General features: G+C 42.1%; 2 protein-coding genes across 2 annotated transcripts in view; one reads left to right on the top strand and one right to left on the bottom strand.

Annotated features, from left to right (window-relative positions):
* Positions 1 to 16639, bottom strand: part of ccdc115 (coiled-coil domain containing 115) — a 38305-nt gene that overhangs the window by 19442 nt on the left and 2224 nt on the right.
* On the top strand, positions 1222 to 6313 carry LOC117512418 (3-beta-hydroxysteroid-Delta(8),Delta(7)-isomerase-like). The gene is made up of 4 exons (XM_034172475.1): positions 1222 to 1538; positions 1633 to 1669; positions 1768 to 1898; positions 6070 to 6313. Exons 1-4 carry the CDS (start codon positions 1229 to 1231, stop codon positions 6288 to 6290), a joined length of 699 nt encoding a protein of 232 aa, XP_034028366.1. The 5' UTR covers positions 1222 to 1228; the 3' UTR covers positions 6291 to 6313.

The following is a 16639-nucleotide window of genomic DNA, read 5'->3' as shown; positions in this document are numbered from 1 at the left end:
AAGGAGTGATCACACCTTGGAGAGCTGTTGCACCAAGTGGACTGACATGAATCATGGCTCCAACACGAGAGATGTCAGTTGAAACAAAGGAGAGGATTATCAAACTCTTAAAAGAGGGTAAATCATCACGCAATGTTGCAAAAGATGTTGGTTGTTCACAGTCAGCTGTGTCTAAACTGGACCAAATACAAACAACATGGGAAGGTTGTTAAAGGCAAACATACTGGTAGACCAAGGAAGACATCAAAGCGTCAAGACAGAAAACTTAAAGCAATATGTCTCAAAAATCGAAAATGCACAACAAAACAAATGAGGAACGAATGGGAGGAAACTGGAGTCAACGTCTGTGACCGAACTGTAAGAAACCGCCTAAAGGAAATGGGATTTACATACAGAAAAGCTAAACGAAAGCCATCATTAAACCTAAACAGAAAAAAACAAGGTTACAATGGGCTAAGGAAAGCAATTGTGGACTGTGGATGACTGGATGAAAGTCATATTTCAGTGATGAATCTCGAATCTGCATTGGTCACGGTGATGATGCTGGAACTTTTGTTTGGTGCCGTTCCAATGAGATTTATAAAGATGACTGCCTGAAGACAACGTAAATTTCCACAGTCACTGATGATATGGGGCTGCATGTCATGTAAAGGCACTGGGGAGATGGCTGTCATTACATCATCAATAAATGCACAAGTTTACGTTGATATTTTGGACACTTTTCTGATGTTTAAGGATGATGAAATCATTTTTCAAGAAGATAATGCATCTTGCCATAGAGCAAAAACTGTGAAAACATTCCTTGCAAAAAGACACATAGGGTCAATTTCATGACATAGGGTTAATGTCAAGGAGCAGATCTGATTTGATGCAGGTGTTAGTTTTGGGGATGGAAATTTACAGGGTGATTCCATAATTTATTCCTCAGAATTGAGTGAGTCCATATTTTTTTTTCCTCTGCTTGGTCTAAAAAAGTAACTGTTACTGACTGCCACAATCTTTTTTTCTTGATTTCTTATAGTGTTTCTTAAAGCCAGAAAGTTGCCATTTGAAATGACTTTAGTTTTGTGTCATGTCTGTGATCTGCTTTTTTTCTACAAAATTAAACAACAAAATGAACATCCTCCGAGGCCGGTGATTCCATAATTTTTGCCAGGGGTTGTAATAACTTGAGCATAGCCATAGTCTAAAATTTCAAAGTGCCCACCATCTTTCCTTCAGACAGGTGATGGACACCACTTCAGGAGCTGGAGTTCTTCACCCATACTGGCCGAGGGATCTTCACATACCCAGCTATGTGGCCAATGATCGATCCATGTCAGAGATCCTGGTGTTTCTGTTTTCTGCTTCTGTGACACTTGTGATTGTGACCTACCTGATCACCGGCTGGAAGGAGCCCACCAGGCGTCTGGGGTCATGGAGGCGTCTAGCTGTGTGCTGGTTTGCTGTGTGCGGCTTCATACATAGTGTCATCGAGGGCTGGTTCTCACTTTATTATGATATCATTCCAAGAGACCAGAGCTTCCTTTCACAACTGTGTGAGTATGCACAGACAGGTGCATGCACACACACACACACACAGCTTTGATTCATGTTGATTTCATTCATGTTGCTTATATTCCTCTATCACAGGGAAGGAGTATTCCAAAGGAGACAGCAGATATGTTATGTGAGTTCTCATTTACAAACTACCTATGTTTGAATTTTATGAAGAATTAAATAGAGACAGGACTATAAGAACATGGCATGTTTTTTCTTTCTATCTAGAGCAGATAACTTTACTGTGTGTGTGGAGACGGTGACATCCTGGATCTGGGGACCATTCTGCTTTTGGGCTGTGTTTGCCTTCCTAACCAACAAGCCATACAGATTTGTACTGCAGCTCATCATCTCTCTAGGTTACAAACCTTTGTCTTCATGTCAGTTTATATTATTGCAGTAACTGAAGCAGTCTTTCAAATTCTGTTACAAGCAACAAATTTGTTAAAAAAAAAAAAAAAAAATCAAGAATCAAAACAGACATTACTCTTGAAAAATAGCCACAATTCTAGCAGAATTCCACCTTGTGGACCAAACTGGATGACTGTGATACCTGGAAGAAGGTTTTTGACTATGAAGAAATAAGTCCTATACAGGTCCTGAGGCTCATTGAATAATGATTTATGCATTTCAAGATTCTAAAACTTTCTTAATGCACAGCAAAATGACAGTTGCATTAATTTAAAGATAAAACATAGAACTGTAAATGCTTAATAATATATGAAAGTGTAAAGAAGATACATTTAAAAATGCACTAAGTAGAGGTGTTAAACATTATTAAGAATAGAGGTAACAAAAGAGTGCAAATAAGTCTTAGCTGCAAGAAATATAATTATAATTAAAGTGCAATGTAATAATATATGTGCAGGTTTCAGGGGCTGACAGAATATAGCACAAACACTGTAATGAACATTTCCTCATAGTACAACCCCAATTACAATGAAGTTGGGATGTTGTGTGAAATGTAAATAAAAACAGAATACAATGATTTGCAAATCCTTTTCAACCTATATTCAATTGAATACACCACAAAGACAAGATATTTAATGTTCAAACTGATAAACTTTATTGTTTTTGTGCAAATATTTGCTCATTTTGAAATGGATGCCTGCAACAGGTTTCAAAAAAGCTGGGACAGTGGTATGTTGACCACTGTGTTACATCACCTTTCCTTCTAACGACACTCAATAAGCGTTTTGGAACTGAGGACACTAATTGCTGAAGCTTTGTAGGTGGAATTCTTTCCCATTCTTGCTTGATGTACGACTTCAGTTGTTCAACATTCCGGGGTCTCTGTTGTCGTATTTTGCACTTCATAATGCGCCACACATTTTCAATGGACGACAGGTCTGGACTGCAGGCAGGCCAGTCTGGTACCCGCACTCTTTTACTACGAAGCCACGCTGTAACACGTGCAGAATGTGGCTTGGCATTGTCTTGCTGAAATAAGCAGGGACGTCCCTGAAAAAGACGTTGCTTGGATGGCAGCATGTGTTGCTCCAAAACCTGGATGTACCTTTCAGTATTGATGGTGCCATCACAGATGTTGCCCATGCCATGGGCACGAACACACCCCCATACCATCACAGATGCTGGCTTTTGAACTTTGCGCTGGTAACAATCTGGATAGTCTTTTTCCTCTTTTGTCTGGAGGACACGACATCCATGATTTCCAAAAACAATTTGAAATGTGGACTCATCAGACCACAGCACACTTTTCCACTTTGTGTCTGTCCATTTCAAATGAGCTCGGGCCCAGAGAAGGCAGCGGTGTTTCTGGTTGTTGATGTATGGCTTTCGCTTTGCATGGTAGAGTTTTAACTTGCACTTGTAGATGTAGTGATGAACTGTGTTTAAGGACCTGTGGCCCACTCTTGGGCCGACTGCTGGAAATGATTAATCTTTCTTTAACTTCTGGATCTGTTCCTAAATGTTTCAAATCTGCAGTGACTAAACCATTACTTAAGAAACCTAATCTTGACCCTAGCGCCTTGGGGCAACTGTTTGTTGTGATTTGGCGCTATATAAAAAAAAATTGATTGATTGATTGATAGTGTATTGAAAAACTATCGGCCGATGTCAAATCTATCATTTTTCTCTAAAATTCTAGAAAAAGTGGTGTCACGGCAGCTCGTAGACTATCTTACTGAGAATAATCTCTTTGAGCCACTGCAGTCTGCTTTTAGAAAATATCATTCCACAGAGACGGCTCTCACTAAAGTGGTGAATGATCTTCTGCTTACAATAGATTCGGACACCACTACGGTTCTGTTGCTGTTAGATCTCAGTGCTGCATTTGATACAGTGGATCATCATATTCTACTTGATAGGCTGGAAAAATCATTTTGGGATTACTGGGAGTGCCCTTGCATGGCTGACGTCATACTTGACCAGTCGTTCTCACTGTGTTTTGTACAGTAACACTACCTCTAACCTTAGTGACATGAAATTTGGGGTTCCACAGGGGTCTGTCTTCGGCCCCCCCTGCTTTTCTCCCTTTATATAGCGCCCCTTGGGCACATATTGCAGCGTTTTGGGATTACCTTTCACTGCTCTGCAGATGATACTTAGTTATACATGCCGATAACTGCTGGTAATCTCGTTCACATAAAATCCTTAGAAGATTGCCTTGTAGCAGTGAGAAGTTGGATGTCTAGAAACTTCCTACTTTTAAACTCTGATAAGACTGAAATGATGGTTCTTGGTCCAGTGAGACATCGGCATCAATTTGCCAGACTTTTGACACGAAGCAGAAAGTACAACCACATTACACCCATTTTGGCATCCCTTCACTGGCTTTCTGTCCCAGTGAGGTCAGATTTTAAGGTTCTGCTACTAACCTATAAAATTATTCATGGACTGGCACCTCCCTACCTAGCTGACCTAATTAAACCTTACGTACCGGCCCGGGCTTTACGTTCTCAGGGTGCAGGACTACTTTGTGTCCCTAAGGTGAATAAGAAGTCTGCGGGTCACAGAGCTTTCTCTTATCGTGCCCCTGTTCTGTGGAATGATCTCCCTGTGTCAATAAAACAGTCAGATTCTGTGGAGATTTTCAAGTCCGGACTTAAGACGCACTTATTTTCCCTTTCATATGGCTAGCATACTGGTACAGTTTTGTTTTACGCTTTTTACTCTTTTAATTCATTTTATTAGTAATTGGAGCGAGCTGCGGCCTCAACTTTACCTAAATTCTGGGTCTTTTAGTGAAGTTTAGGGCTAGTGGCCAGCAATCACCTTAGTATTTCTCTGTTTTTCTTGTTGTTTAATGCTGGCAAATTATACAGTATTTTTTGTCTTTCTAATGCCTGATTGTGTTTTTCTCTGTTTAAGGTGCAGCTCCATCCAGAGATGGGAGTTGTATTCGTGTTGGCGAGCCTCCTGTCCTGTGTGCCAATAGCATTTCTTGTATATTCGTCCGTGAATTGTTCTGTAATTTATGTTTATAGCATAGCCCAAGCAGAGGGTCACCCCTTTGAGTCTGGTCTGCTTGAGGTTTCTTCCTCAGAGGGAGTTTTTCCTTACCACTGTTGCTCTGGGGTTGGTAAGGTTAGACCTTACCTGTGTGAAGTGTTTTGAGGCAACTCTGTTGTGATTTGGCTCTATATAAATGAAAATAAATTGAACTGACAATCGTTTTCTGAAGTGTTCCTGAGCCCACGTGGTAAGATCCTTTACACAATGTCAGTTTTTAATACAGTGTCGCCTGAGGGCTCGAAGGTCATGGGCATTCAGTGTTGCTTTTCGGCCTTGCCGCTTACGTGTAGAAAGTTCTCCAGTTTCTCTGAATCTTCTGATTATATTATGGACTGTAGATGATGGAATCCCTAAATTCCTTGCAATTGAACATTGAGAAACATTGCTCTTAAACTGTTGGAATATTTTTTCATGCACTTGTTCACAAAGTGGTGATCCTCGCCCCATCTTTGCTTGTGAACAGCTGAGACTTTTGGGGATGCCCCTTTATACCCAATCATGACACACACCTGTTTCCAATTAACTTGCTCACCTGTGGAATGTTCCAAACAGGTGTTCTTTGAGAATTCATCAACTTTCCCAATATTTTGTTGCCCCTGTCCCAGCTTTTTTGAAATGTGTTTTAGGCATCCATTTCAAAATGAGCAGACATTTACACAAAAGTCTTATCAGTTTGAACATTAAATATCTTGTCTTTGTGGTGTGTTCAATTGAATATAGGTTGAAGAGGATTTGCAAATCATTGTATTCAGTTTTTATTTACATTTCACACAACGTCCCAACTTCATTGGAACTGGGGTTGTAAAAGCATTAGAACATCAGGCACGGCTTTGCACAACATGATTGCAGCATTTTTAAGTTTTGGCCCTTGTGTAAGCATTCATTCAGCCTGTCGTCATGCATTTTTGTGTAAGCCATGATATAGTGAGACTGGATCATTTTGGTTACCGTCTTCTGGTTACCAGCACTTACTTGGCTCATGGGCTATCAAAAGTTCATGCTTTCTGGGAAGTCATGCAGCTGTTACACCTAAAATCTGTCATCTGTTTCCAGGTCAGCTCTATGGGGCGGTGCTTTATTTCTTCACAGAGCACAGAGATGGCTATATCCACAGTGAGTTTGGACACCCCGTCTACTTCTGGTTCTACTTTGTCTTCATGAACACACTGTGGATCGTCACACCACTGCTGCTCATTGTGGACGCATGGAGACAACTGTCAGCAGCTCAGATTCACGCAGATGTCATCAAGACACAAAAAGCTAAAAAGAAATGAAGACAGACATGCAGAACTGACTGGTTGCACAAAAATGAATCAGGCAAAGATGCTGAGTATACAAACAAAGTTCCTAAATAAAACAATTAAGTAAACTTTAAATTGTAATTATGTCATTTTGTGCCTTTTCCTAGGCATTGCAAATGCCTAGGTGCTTATACCCTGCAGAATGCAGTGACTGAACAGGTAAATGAGTCCATCCACTCAGTATTGTTAACTCAGAAACAATAAATGCTGTCATCTTGTACGTTTTCAGATTAAGAGGGTCGGTAATGATGATGTGTTTGTGTGGGTTCCCTCTGGGTTCTTCATGGAGAAGGAGGAAGATATGCAGGTTAAGTGGATTGGAAACTTTAAATTGTCTATAGGTGTGTGCGCGGGGGTATATGTGTTTGTCTATATGTGGCCCTGTGACTGACTGTCGTCCTGTCCATGGTGTACCCTGCCTCATGCCCTATGACTGCTGGGCTCCAGCCCAGTGCAACCCAAGATAAGCAGTTGAAGATGAGTGTGTGTTGTGGCTATAACCAAAACGTGTGTTGTTTGAATTAGCAGCAGACACGTTATCAAATTCTATATACGGTATCTGCAAGCTAACTATGCCTGCATATCACGGTACTCTTGGCTGTGTCAAAACACATGTAGGTGCTGAGGAGTTCCTATGGGTCAATATGTTGTCAGAACACATGCATGTTTCAAAATTCAAGCTAAACCTTGCATTCAAAATTCTTCATGCTATGGCTCCTTCATATTTTTCACATCAGCTCAGCTTGGTTCAAATTTACCTTCCATCATCCTCTCTACAGTTACCTCATGTCAAAGCATGGGTTAAGTCTACCTTTGTGTACACAGAGCTAGCAAAGCTTTTAATATACAGTGAGGAAAATAAGTATTTGAACACTCTGCGATTTTGCAAGTTCTCCCACTTAGAAATCATGGAGGGGTCTGAAATTTTCATTTTAGGTGCATGTCCACTGTGAGAGACATAATCTTAAAAAAAAAATAAAATCCTGAAATCACAATGTATGATTTTTTTTTTTATATATAATTTATTTGTATGTTACTGCTGCAAATAAGTATTTGACACCTACCAACCAGCAAGAATTCTGGCTCACACAGACCTGTTAATTTTTCTTTAAGAAGCCCTCTTATTCTGCACTCTTTACCTGTATTAATTGCACCTGTTTAAACTTGTTACCTGTATAAAAGACACCTGTTCACACAATCAATCACACTCCAACCTGTCCACCATAGCCAAGACCAAAGAGCTGTCTAAGGACACCAGGGACAAAACTGTAGACCTGCACAAGGCTGGGATGGACTACAGGACAACAGGCAAGCAGCTTGGTAGAAGACAACAACTGATGATTATTTATTAGAAAGTGGAAGAAACACAAGATGACTGTCAATCTCCCTTGGTCTGAGATTCCATGCAAGATCTCACTTTGTGGGGTAAGGATGATTATGAGAAAGCTCAGAACTACACAGGAGGACCTGGTCAATGACCTGAAGAGAGCTGGGACCACAGTCACAAAGATTACATTAGTAACACATGATGCTGTCATGGTTTAAAATCCTGCAGGATAGCAAGGTCCCCCTGCTCAAGCCAGCACATGTCCAGGCCTGTTTGAAGTTCACCAGTGACCATCTGGATGATCCAGAGGAGGCATGGGAGAAGGTCATGTGGTCAGATGAGACCAAAATAGAGCTTTTTGGAATCAACTCCACTTACCATGTTTAGAGGATGAGAACAACCCCAAGAAAATCCCCAACCATGAGGCATGGGGTGGAAACATCATACTCTGGGGGTGCTCTTCTGCAAAGGGGACAGGACAACTGCACCGTATTGAAGGGAGGATGGATGGGTCATGTACTGCAAGATTTTGGCAAACAACCTCCTTCCCTCAGTAACAGCATTGAAGATGGGTCATGACTGGGTCTTGCAGCATGACAATGGTAGGCACAAAAAATCTCAGCAGAAGGGAAAAAGCCACAAACCATTGTCGCAAAAAGCCACAAAACGACCATAGACGAAGGCACAAACCGGAAATGGCACAAAAAAAAAATCTCTGCAGTGGGGAAAAAGCCACAAACCGTTGTCGTAAAAAGCTGTAAAAAGTCACAAACCGTTGCTCTGGCGCAAGAAATGCGGCCACCATCTTGGACCAGTCATCGTAGTGATTCTATCACAACATGGAAATAGAGACCTGGAATGGACGTCACGTGACTAGCGGTTTGCCACACCGGCCATTACTAAGGGGAGAAGCGCCTTGAGCCAGTTAAAGCACCTGTTAAACAGAAGCGAAATGAGGGAAAAAAGGCAGCAAGTGCTTCACCATCACTGCACCAAGTACAAAAACAAATTCTCGAATACTAAAATGAACTGTACAACAAATGTCTATTTTAAAGCTGTTATTCGCAATTTAATATCGATATACTATATGAGACTATAACTCAACGCCATAAGTTCTTTCATTAAGCGGCGTTCACATGCATACAAATACGGAAACAAAATGTTTAAATATGTATACGGGTCTGTTAGAAACGTATCAGACCTTTTTATTTTTTCAAAAACCATATGGATTTGAATCACGTGTGATTGCATCAGCCAAGCTTGAACCTTCATGCGCATGCGTGAGTTTTTTCATGCCTGTCGGTTGCGTCATTCGCCTGTGAACAGGCTTTGTGTGAGCAGTGGTCCACCCCTCTCGTCGGATTTTTATTGCGAATAAATGTCTGAACGATTTGGAGCTTTGCTGCATCAATTTTTTTCCAGAAACTGTGAGAGACCTCCAGGTGGACACCGTTCGGAAAATTAATATGGCTTTCAGGGACGATTTTATGGGGATTATGGGAAAAAAAAAATGAGGTGGGCTTCATAGATAATTGGCAAAGCTTCTGGGGAAAACCTGGTCTTGTTAGGAGAGACGGCATCCATCCCACTTTGGATGGAGCAGCTCTCATTTCTAGAAATCTGGCCAATTTTCTTAAATCCTCCAAACCGTGACTATCCAGGGTTGGGACCAGGAAGCAGAGTTGTAGTCTTACACACCTCTCTGCAGCTTCTCTCCCCCTGCCATCCCCTCATTACCCCTCCCCGTAGAGACGGTGCCTGCTCCCAGACTACCAATAACCAGCAAAAATCTATTTGCATAAAAATTCAAAAAAAAAAATAATATAGCACCTTCAACTGCACCACAGACTAAAACAGTTAAATGTGGTCTATTAAACATTAGGTCTCTCTCTTCTAAGTCCCTGTTGGTAAATGATATAAATATGATCAACATATTGATTTATTCTGCCTAACAGAAACCTGGTTACAGCAGGATGAATATGTTTAGTTTAATGAGTCCACCCCCGAGTCACACTAACTGTCAGAATGCTCGTAGCACGGGCCGGGGTGGAGGATTAGCAGCAATCTTCCATTCCAGCTTATTAATTAATCCAAAACCCAGACAGAGCTTTAATTCATTTGAAGGCTTGTCTCTTAGTCTTGTCCATCCAAATTGGAAGTCCCAAAAACCAGTTTTATTTGTTATTATCTATCGTCCACCTGGTCGTTACTGTGAGTTTCTCTGTGAATTTTCAGACCTTTTGTCTGACTTAGTGCTTAGCTCAGATAAGATAATTATAGTGGGCGATTTTAACATCCACACAGATGCTGAAATGACAGCCTCAACACTGCATTTAATCTATTATTAGACTCTATTGGCTTTGCTCAAAAAGTAAATGAGTCCACCCACCACTTTAATCATATCTTAGATCTTGTTCTGACTTATGGTATGGAATAGAAGACTTAACAGTATTCCCTGAAAACTCCCTTCTGTCTGATCATTTCTTAATAACATTTACATTTACTCTGATGGACTACCCAGCAGTGGGGAATAAGTTTCATTACACTAGAAGTCTTTCAGAAAGCGCTGTAACTAGGTTTAAGGATATGATTCCTTCTTTATGTTCTCTAATGCCATATACCAACACAGTGCAGAGTAGCTACCTAAACTCTGTAAGGGAGATAGAGTATCTCGTCAATAGTTTTACATCCTCATTGAAGACAACTTTGGATGCTGTAGCTCCTCTGAAAAAGAGAGCTTTAAATCAGAAGTGTCTGACTCCGTGGTATAACTCACAAACTCGTAGCTTAAAGCAGATAACCCGTAAGTTGGAGAGGAAATGGCGTCTCACTAATTTAGAAGATCTTCACTTAGCCTGGAAAAAGAGTCTGTTGCTCTATAAAAAAGCCCTCCGTAAAGCTAGGACATCTTTCTACTCATCACTAATTGAAGAAAATAAGAACAACCCCAGGTTTCTTTTCAGCACTGTAGCCAGGCTGACAAAGAGTCAGAGCTCTATTGAGCTGAGTATTCCATTAACTTTAACTAGTAATGACTTCATGACTTTCTTTGCTAACAAATTTTAACTATTAGAGAAAAAATTACTCATAACCATCCCAAAGACGTATCGATATCTTTGGCTGCTTTCAGTGATGCCGGTATTTGGTTAGACTCTTTCTCTCCGATTGTTCTGTCTGAGTTATTCTCATTAGTTACTTCATCCAAACCATCAACATGTTTATTAGACCCCATTCCTACCAGGCTGCTCAAGGAAGCCCTACCATTATTTAATGCTTCGATCTTAATATGATCAATCTATCTTTGTTAGTTGGCTATGTACCACAGGCTTTTAAGGTGGCAGTAATTAAACCATTACTTAAAAAGCCATCACTTGACCCAGCTATCTTAGCTAATTATAGGCCAATCTCCAACCTTCCTTTTCTCTCAAAAATTCTTGAAAGGGTAGTTGTAAAACAGCTAACTGATCATCTGCAGAGGAATGGTCTATTTGAAGAGTTTCAGTCAGGTTTTAGAATTCATCATAGTACAGAAACAGCATTAGTGAAGGTTACAAATGATCTTCTTATGGCCTCGGACAGTGGACTCATCTCTGTGCTTGTTCTGTTAGACCTCAGTGCTGCTTTTGATACTGTTGACCATAAAATTTTATTACAGAGATTAGAGCATGCCATAGGTATTAAAGGCACTGCGCTGCGGTGGTTTGAATCATATTTGTCTAATAGATTACAATTTGTTCATGTAAATGGGGAATCTTCTTCACAGACTAAAGTTAATTATGGAGTTCCACAAGGTTCTGTGCTAGGACCAATTTTATTTACTTTATACATGCTTCCCTTAGGCAGTATATTAGACGGTATTGCTTAAATTTTCATTGTTACGCAGATGATACCCAGCTTTATCTATCCATGAAGCCAGAGGACACACACCAATTAGCTAAACTGCAGGATTGTCTTACAGACATAAAGACATGGATGACCTCTAATTTCCTGCTTTTAAACTCAGATAAAACTGAAGTTATTGTACTTGGCCCCACAAATCTTAGAAACATGGTGTCTAACCAGATCCTTACTCTGGATGGCATTACCCTGACCTCTAGTAATACTGTGAGAAATCTTGGAGTCATTTTGATCAGGATATGTCATTCAAAGCGCATATTAAACAAATATGTAGGACTGCTTTTTTGCATTTACGCAATATCTCTAAAATCAGAAAGGTCTTGTCTCAGAGTGATGCTGAAAAACTAATTCATGCATTTTTTCCTCTAGGCTGGACTATTGTAATTCATTATTATCAGGTTGTCCTAAAAGTCCCCTAAAAAGCCTTCAGTTAATTCAAAATGCTGCAGCTAGAGTACTGACGGGGACTAGAAGGAGAGAGCATATCTCACCCATATTGGCCTCTCTTCATTGGCTTCCTGTTAATTCTAGAATAGAATTAAAATTCTTCTCTTACTTATAAGGTTTGAATAATCAGGTCCCATCTTATCTTAGGGACCTCGTAGTACCATATCACCCCAATAGAGCGCTTCGCTCTCAGACTGCAGGCTTACTTGTAGTTCCTAGGGTTTGTAAGAGTAGAATGGGAGGCAGAGCCTTCAGCTTTCAGGCTCCTCTCCTGTGGAACCAGCTCCCAATTCAGATCAGGGAGACAGACACCCTCTCTACTTTTAAGATTAGGCTTAAAACTTTCCTTTTTGCTAAAGCTTAATAGTTAGGGCTGGATCAGGGTGACCCTGAACCATCCCTTAGTTATGCTGCTATAGACGGTAGACATGCTGGGGGGTTCCCATGATGCACGTTTCTTTCTCTTTTTGCTCTGTATGCACCACTCTGCATTTAATCATTAGTGATCGATCTCTGCTCCCCTCCACAGCATGTCTTTTTCCTTGGTTCTCTCCCTCAGCCCCAACCAGTCCCAGCAGAAGACTGCCCCTCCCTGAGCCTGGTTCTGCTGGAGGTTTCTTCCTGTTAAAAGGGAGTTTTTCCTTCCCACTGTAGCCAAGTGCTTGCTCACAGGGGGTCGTTTGACCGTTGGGGTTTTACATAATTGTTGTATGGCCTTGCCTTACAATATAAGGTGCCTTGGGCAACTGTTTGTTGTGATTTGGCGCTATATAAAAAAATTGATTGATTGATTATACAGATTAGGAGTGTTACTGCTGCTTAAGGACGGCCCACAACTGCTGAGTGCGCGGCGCGCTCTGAGCGCTGATCGACATGCTCAAACAACCAGATCATTTCCAACGTGAAGGCTTTTGTTGATCCGGGACCTCGTCTGACTTTCACAAAAAGGCAGAAGGCGTGGACATCAGTACTTTTTCGGCACATTCCACTGTTACAGGAGTTTTTCATGGAAAGAAAAGCGGAGGGACGCGCCACGGAGCCGTTCATTACGCGGGACAAAACCACCTCGGTGTTGGTCTCACAGGATGGCTTGAGATGGCTTTCAGATGGATTCCGGTTGCTTTCAGTTGTGTGATTATCCGATTGTGATTGTGCATGAGCTGGACATGCCCCAACATGTCCCGTGAGGCTTCATCACGGCGTTGCTTTGCGACACACGGAACTCCTCCGCATGTCTGTCTTAATGTGCTGAAAAAAGTGCTGATGTCCACGTCTTTTCACAATTCCTGTGCTAGTCAGACGACATACCGGATCAAGACAGCGTCCAGTTTAGAAATGAACGGCACATTCCACTGTTACAGGAGTTTTTGTCATGGAAAGAGGTTACTTTGCGCCATGCAAAGCAGCGCCGTGATGAAGCCTCACGGGACATGTTGGGGCATGTCCAGCTCATGCACAATCACAATCGGATAATCACACGACTGAAAAGCAACCAGAATCCATCTGAAAGCCATCTCAAAGCCGTCCTGTGAGACCAACACCGAGGTGGTTTTGTCCCGCGTAATGAACAGCTCTGTGGCGCGTCCCTCCGCTTTTCTTTCCATGAAAAAAACTCCTGTAACAGTGGAATGTGCCGAAAAAGTGCTGATGTCCACACTTTCTGCCTTTTGTGAAGTCAGACGAGGTCCCGGATCAACAAAGCCTTCACATTGGAAATGATCTGGTTGTTTCAGCGGGATCTGAGCATGTCGATCGGCGCTGGGAGCGCGCTGCGCTCTCAGCAGTTGTGGGCTGTCCTTAAAGCGGCAGTAACACTCCTAATCTGTATAATCCCCATAAAATCGTCCCTGAAAGCCATATTAATTTTCCGAACGGTGTCCACCTGGAGGTCTCTCACAGTTTCTGGAAAAAAAATTGATGCAGCAAAGCTCCAAATCGTTCAGACAATATTCGCAATATAAAAAACGACGAGAGGGTGGACCAGTGCTCACACAAAGCCTGCTCAGATGCGAATGACGCAACCGACAGCGTGAAAAAACTCACGCATGCGCACGAAGGTTCAAGCTTGTCTGATGCAATGACACGTGATTCAAATCCATACGGTTTTTGAAAAAAAAGGTCTGATACTTTTCTAACAGACCTCGTATATACTTGCAGTGTTGTTTAATATGATATGTACATAGTGGTGGTTGGAAGGGATGGAGGAGGTACTTTTACCCTGACTGAGGGTCAAAAGTCATAAATTCTGAATGGATTTATATCTACTTGTAATAAAATGTTAGTAAAATCACATATATGTTGTCATTAAAAGACTAGCAATAACATTCCAGTGGAAAAAAGCAGCAAGGTAAATAGAAGAGAAGCTTGAATCTTTGACTGGACTGGGTTGCTTGATGCGAGGACGTTTCGCTTCAAATCGCAGAAGCTTCCTCAGCTAAATTCTTGCTCTGGAAGTCTGACTTCTGTCTGACTCTTGTAGAGAAGAATAAAACAGAAGCCAACAAAAGCTGGAGTTTTAAACCTAACCAGACCCCTCCTACTGAGAGGCAGACTGCTATAGGCTAGTGACAAAACAATAGCTCTAATTAGCAACTATTGTGCTCCAGTTAGCACACCTAATGACAGGACAGCTGTCCCTCTAATGATGGGATGGATGCCTTTCTGATGGCTTCCTTGATGACGTGAATGACTCATTACCATGAACAGAAGACTGAAACTCCTTTGACCTGAGTACCCCATTGTAAACAGGGGATAAAGTGTGTCTCAGACCCCCTCCCCGGTTAAGGCTGGGTTTCAAACGTTTCACAAAGAATGCCTCCTTGACCCCTCTCTCAAACCATTTCTTCTCTCTGGCTAATATTTGAACTTCTTGGTCCTCAAACGTGTGGTTAGTGTCTTTAAGGTGGAGATGAACCACAGACTGAGGTCCACTGGCGCCCTCTCTGCGGTGCTGGTATAGCCTTTTGTGTAAAGGTTGCTTCGTTTCACCTATGTAGTGTTCCTTACAGTTTTCCTGACATCTGATAGAATACACTACATTGCTCTGTTTGTAACTAGGGATCATGTCCTTAGGGTGAACTAATTTCTGTCTCAAGGTGTTAACCGGTTTAAAGTAAACTGGGATTTTGTGCTGTCTGAAGATCCTCTGTAGTTTTTCCCCTACTCCTGCTAAATAAGGGCAAGACACTCTTCTTCTTGTCTCCGTTTCCTGTCTATCTGGTCTTTTTGTTCTGCACTTTGTCCAGGGACCATCATGGGTATCCACATACTGTGAGGGCTTTCCGGACACGTTGTTGTTCTTTAGCCCTTCCCTCTGCAGTTGTGGGCACCTGTAGGGCTCTGTGTTGAAGCGTCCTGATCACCCGAGCTTGTGTTCAAGGGGGTGGTTTGAGCCAAAGAGCAGATATTGGTCAGTGTGAGTTGGTTTTCTGTAAACCCCTGTCTGGAGCTGCCTGTTCTCTCCAATCGTAACATCACAGTCCAAGAAGGCTAAATGGTTGTTTCTGGCATCCTCACTTGTGAACTTGATATTGGTGTCCACCGAGTTGATGTGTTCTGTAAAGTCCTCAACTTGCTGTTGCTTGATTTTAACCTATGTGTCACCAACATATCTGAACCAGTGACTGGGAGAGATGCCCGTGAAAAGACGTCAAGGCTGTCTTCCTCCACTCACTCCATGTACAGATTGGCCACAATAGGGATACCGGAGACCTCATTGCACAACCATGAATCTGTCTGTAGTAATTCCCCCTAAACAGGAAATACGTGGCGTTAAGACAGATCTCCAAGAGTTGGCAGATGTGGTCTGGTGTGAGTTTGGTCCTTTCAAGTAGAGACACATCCTCCAGCAGTCTCTGCTTCACAGCTGAGACGGCCTCAACAGTGGGGATGCAGGTGAACAACGATGTCACATCAAATGACACCATAGTTTCATCTGCCTCCAGCTGTAGGTCCCTTGATCTTGTTCACAAAATCTTGTGTGTTCTCCACGTGGTGGTCTGAGTTACCCACTGGAGGAGCCAAAATCCACTTGAGGTACTTGGCCAAATTGTACGTGATGGAATCTGTGCTACATACAATAGGCCTGAGTGGCACATCCTGTTTGTGGATTTGGGCAGTCCATAGATGCACGGAAGTGGCATCCCCAGGGTACAGTCTGTAGTATGTCTGCCTGTCGATGAGTCCCTCTTTCTCCAGGTTTTGGAGGTAGCTAATGATTTTCTTCTTATAGCCGCTCGTGGGGTCTCTCTACAGACGTCGTATGTGCTGGAGTCACTGAGCAAGTTGTTGATCTTGCCTCGTAGTCCGATGTGTTCAGGACCACAGTGCATCTGCCTTTATCCGCTGGCAAGATAAGGATGCTTTGGTCCTTTTGCAGTGCTGACAAAGCTTTCCGTTCTTCTCCTATGATGTTGGACGGAGGAGGCTTAGCACTGTTCAGCACTGCTGTGACTCTAGTCGGAGATATCCAGCTTCTGACTCTGACAAACTGTTATGTTTAATGGCTGACTCTACTGCAGTGATGTAATCTACTGTCGGAATATGTTTAGGGGTCACTGAGAAATTTAGTCCTTTGGTGAGCACATCCTTTTCTGCCTGTGTAAGAACCCTGTTGGAGAGATTCTGTACCCAATTTTCCCTGTTGTCACTA

Source organism: Thalassophryne amazonica, chromosome 6, assembly GCF_902500255.1.
Source record: "Thalassophryne amazonica chromosome 6, fThaAma1.1, whole genome shotgun sequence".
Classification (NCBI taxonomy): Eukaryota; Metazoa; Chordata; class Actinopteri; order Batrachoidiformes; family Batrachoididae; genus Thalassophryne; species Thalassophryne amazonica.
This window is presented reverse-complemented; position numbering and strand designations above follow the sequence as displayed.

Bases quoted from the DNA above. Each gene is read 5' to 3' on its own strand.
- LOC117512418 (XM_034172475.1), top strand. From the start codon at position 1,229: ATGGACACCACTTCAGGAGCTGGAGTTCTTCACCCATACTGGCCGAGG. The intron at 1,670-1,767 runs GTGAGTTCTCAT...CTTTCTATCTAG, and splicing joins GGAGACAGCAGATATGTTAT to AGCAGATAACTTTACTGTGT. The intron at 1,899-6,069 runs GTTACAAACCTT...ATCTGTTTCCAG, and splicing joins GCAGCTCATCATCTCTCTAG to GTCAGCTCTATGGGGCGGTG.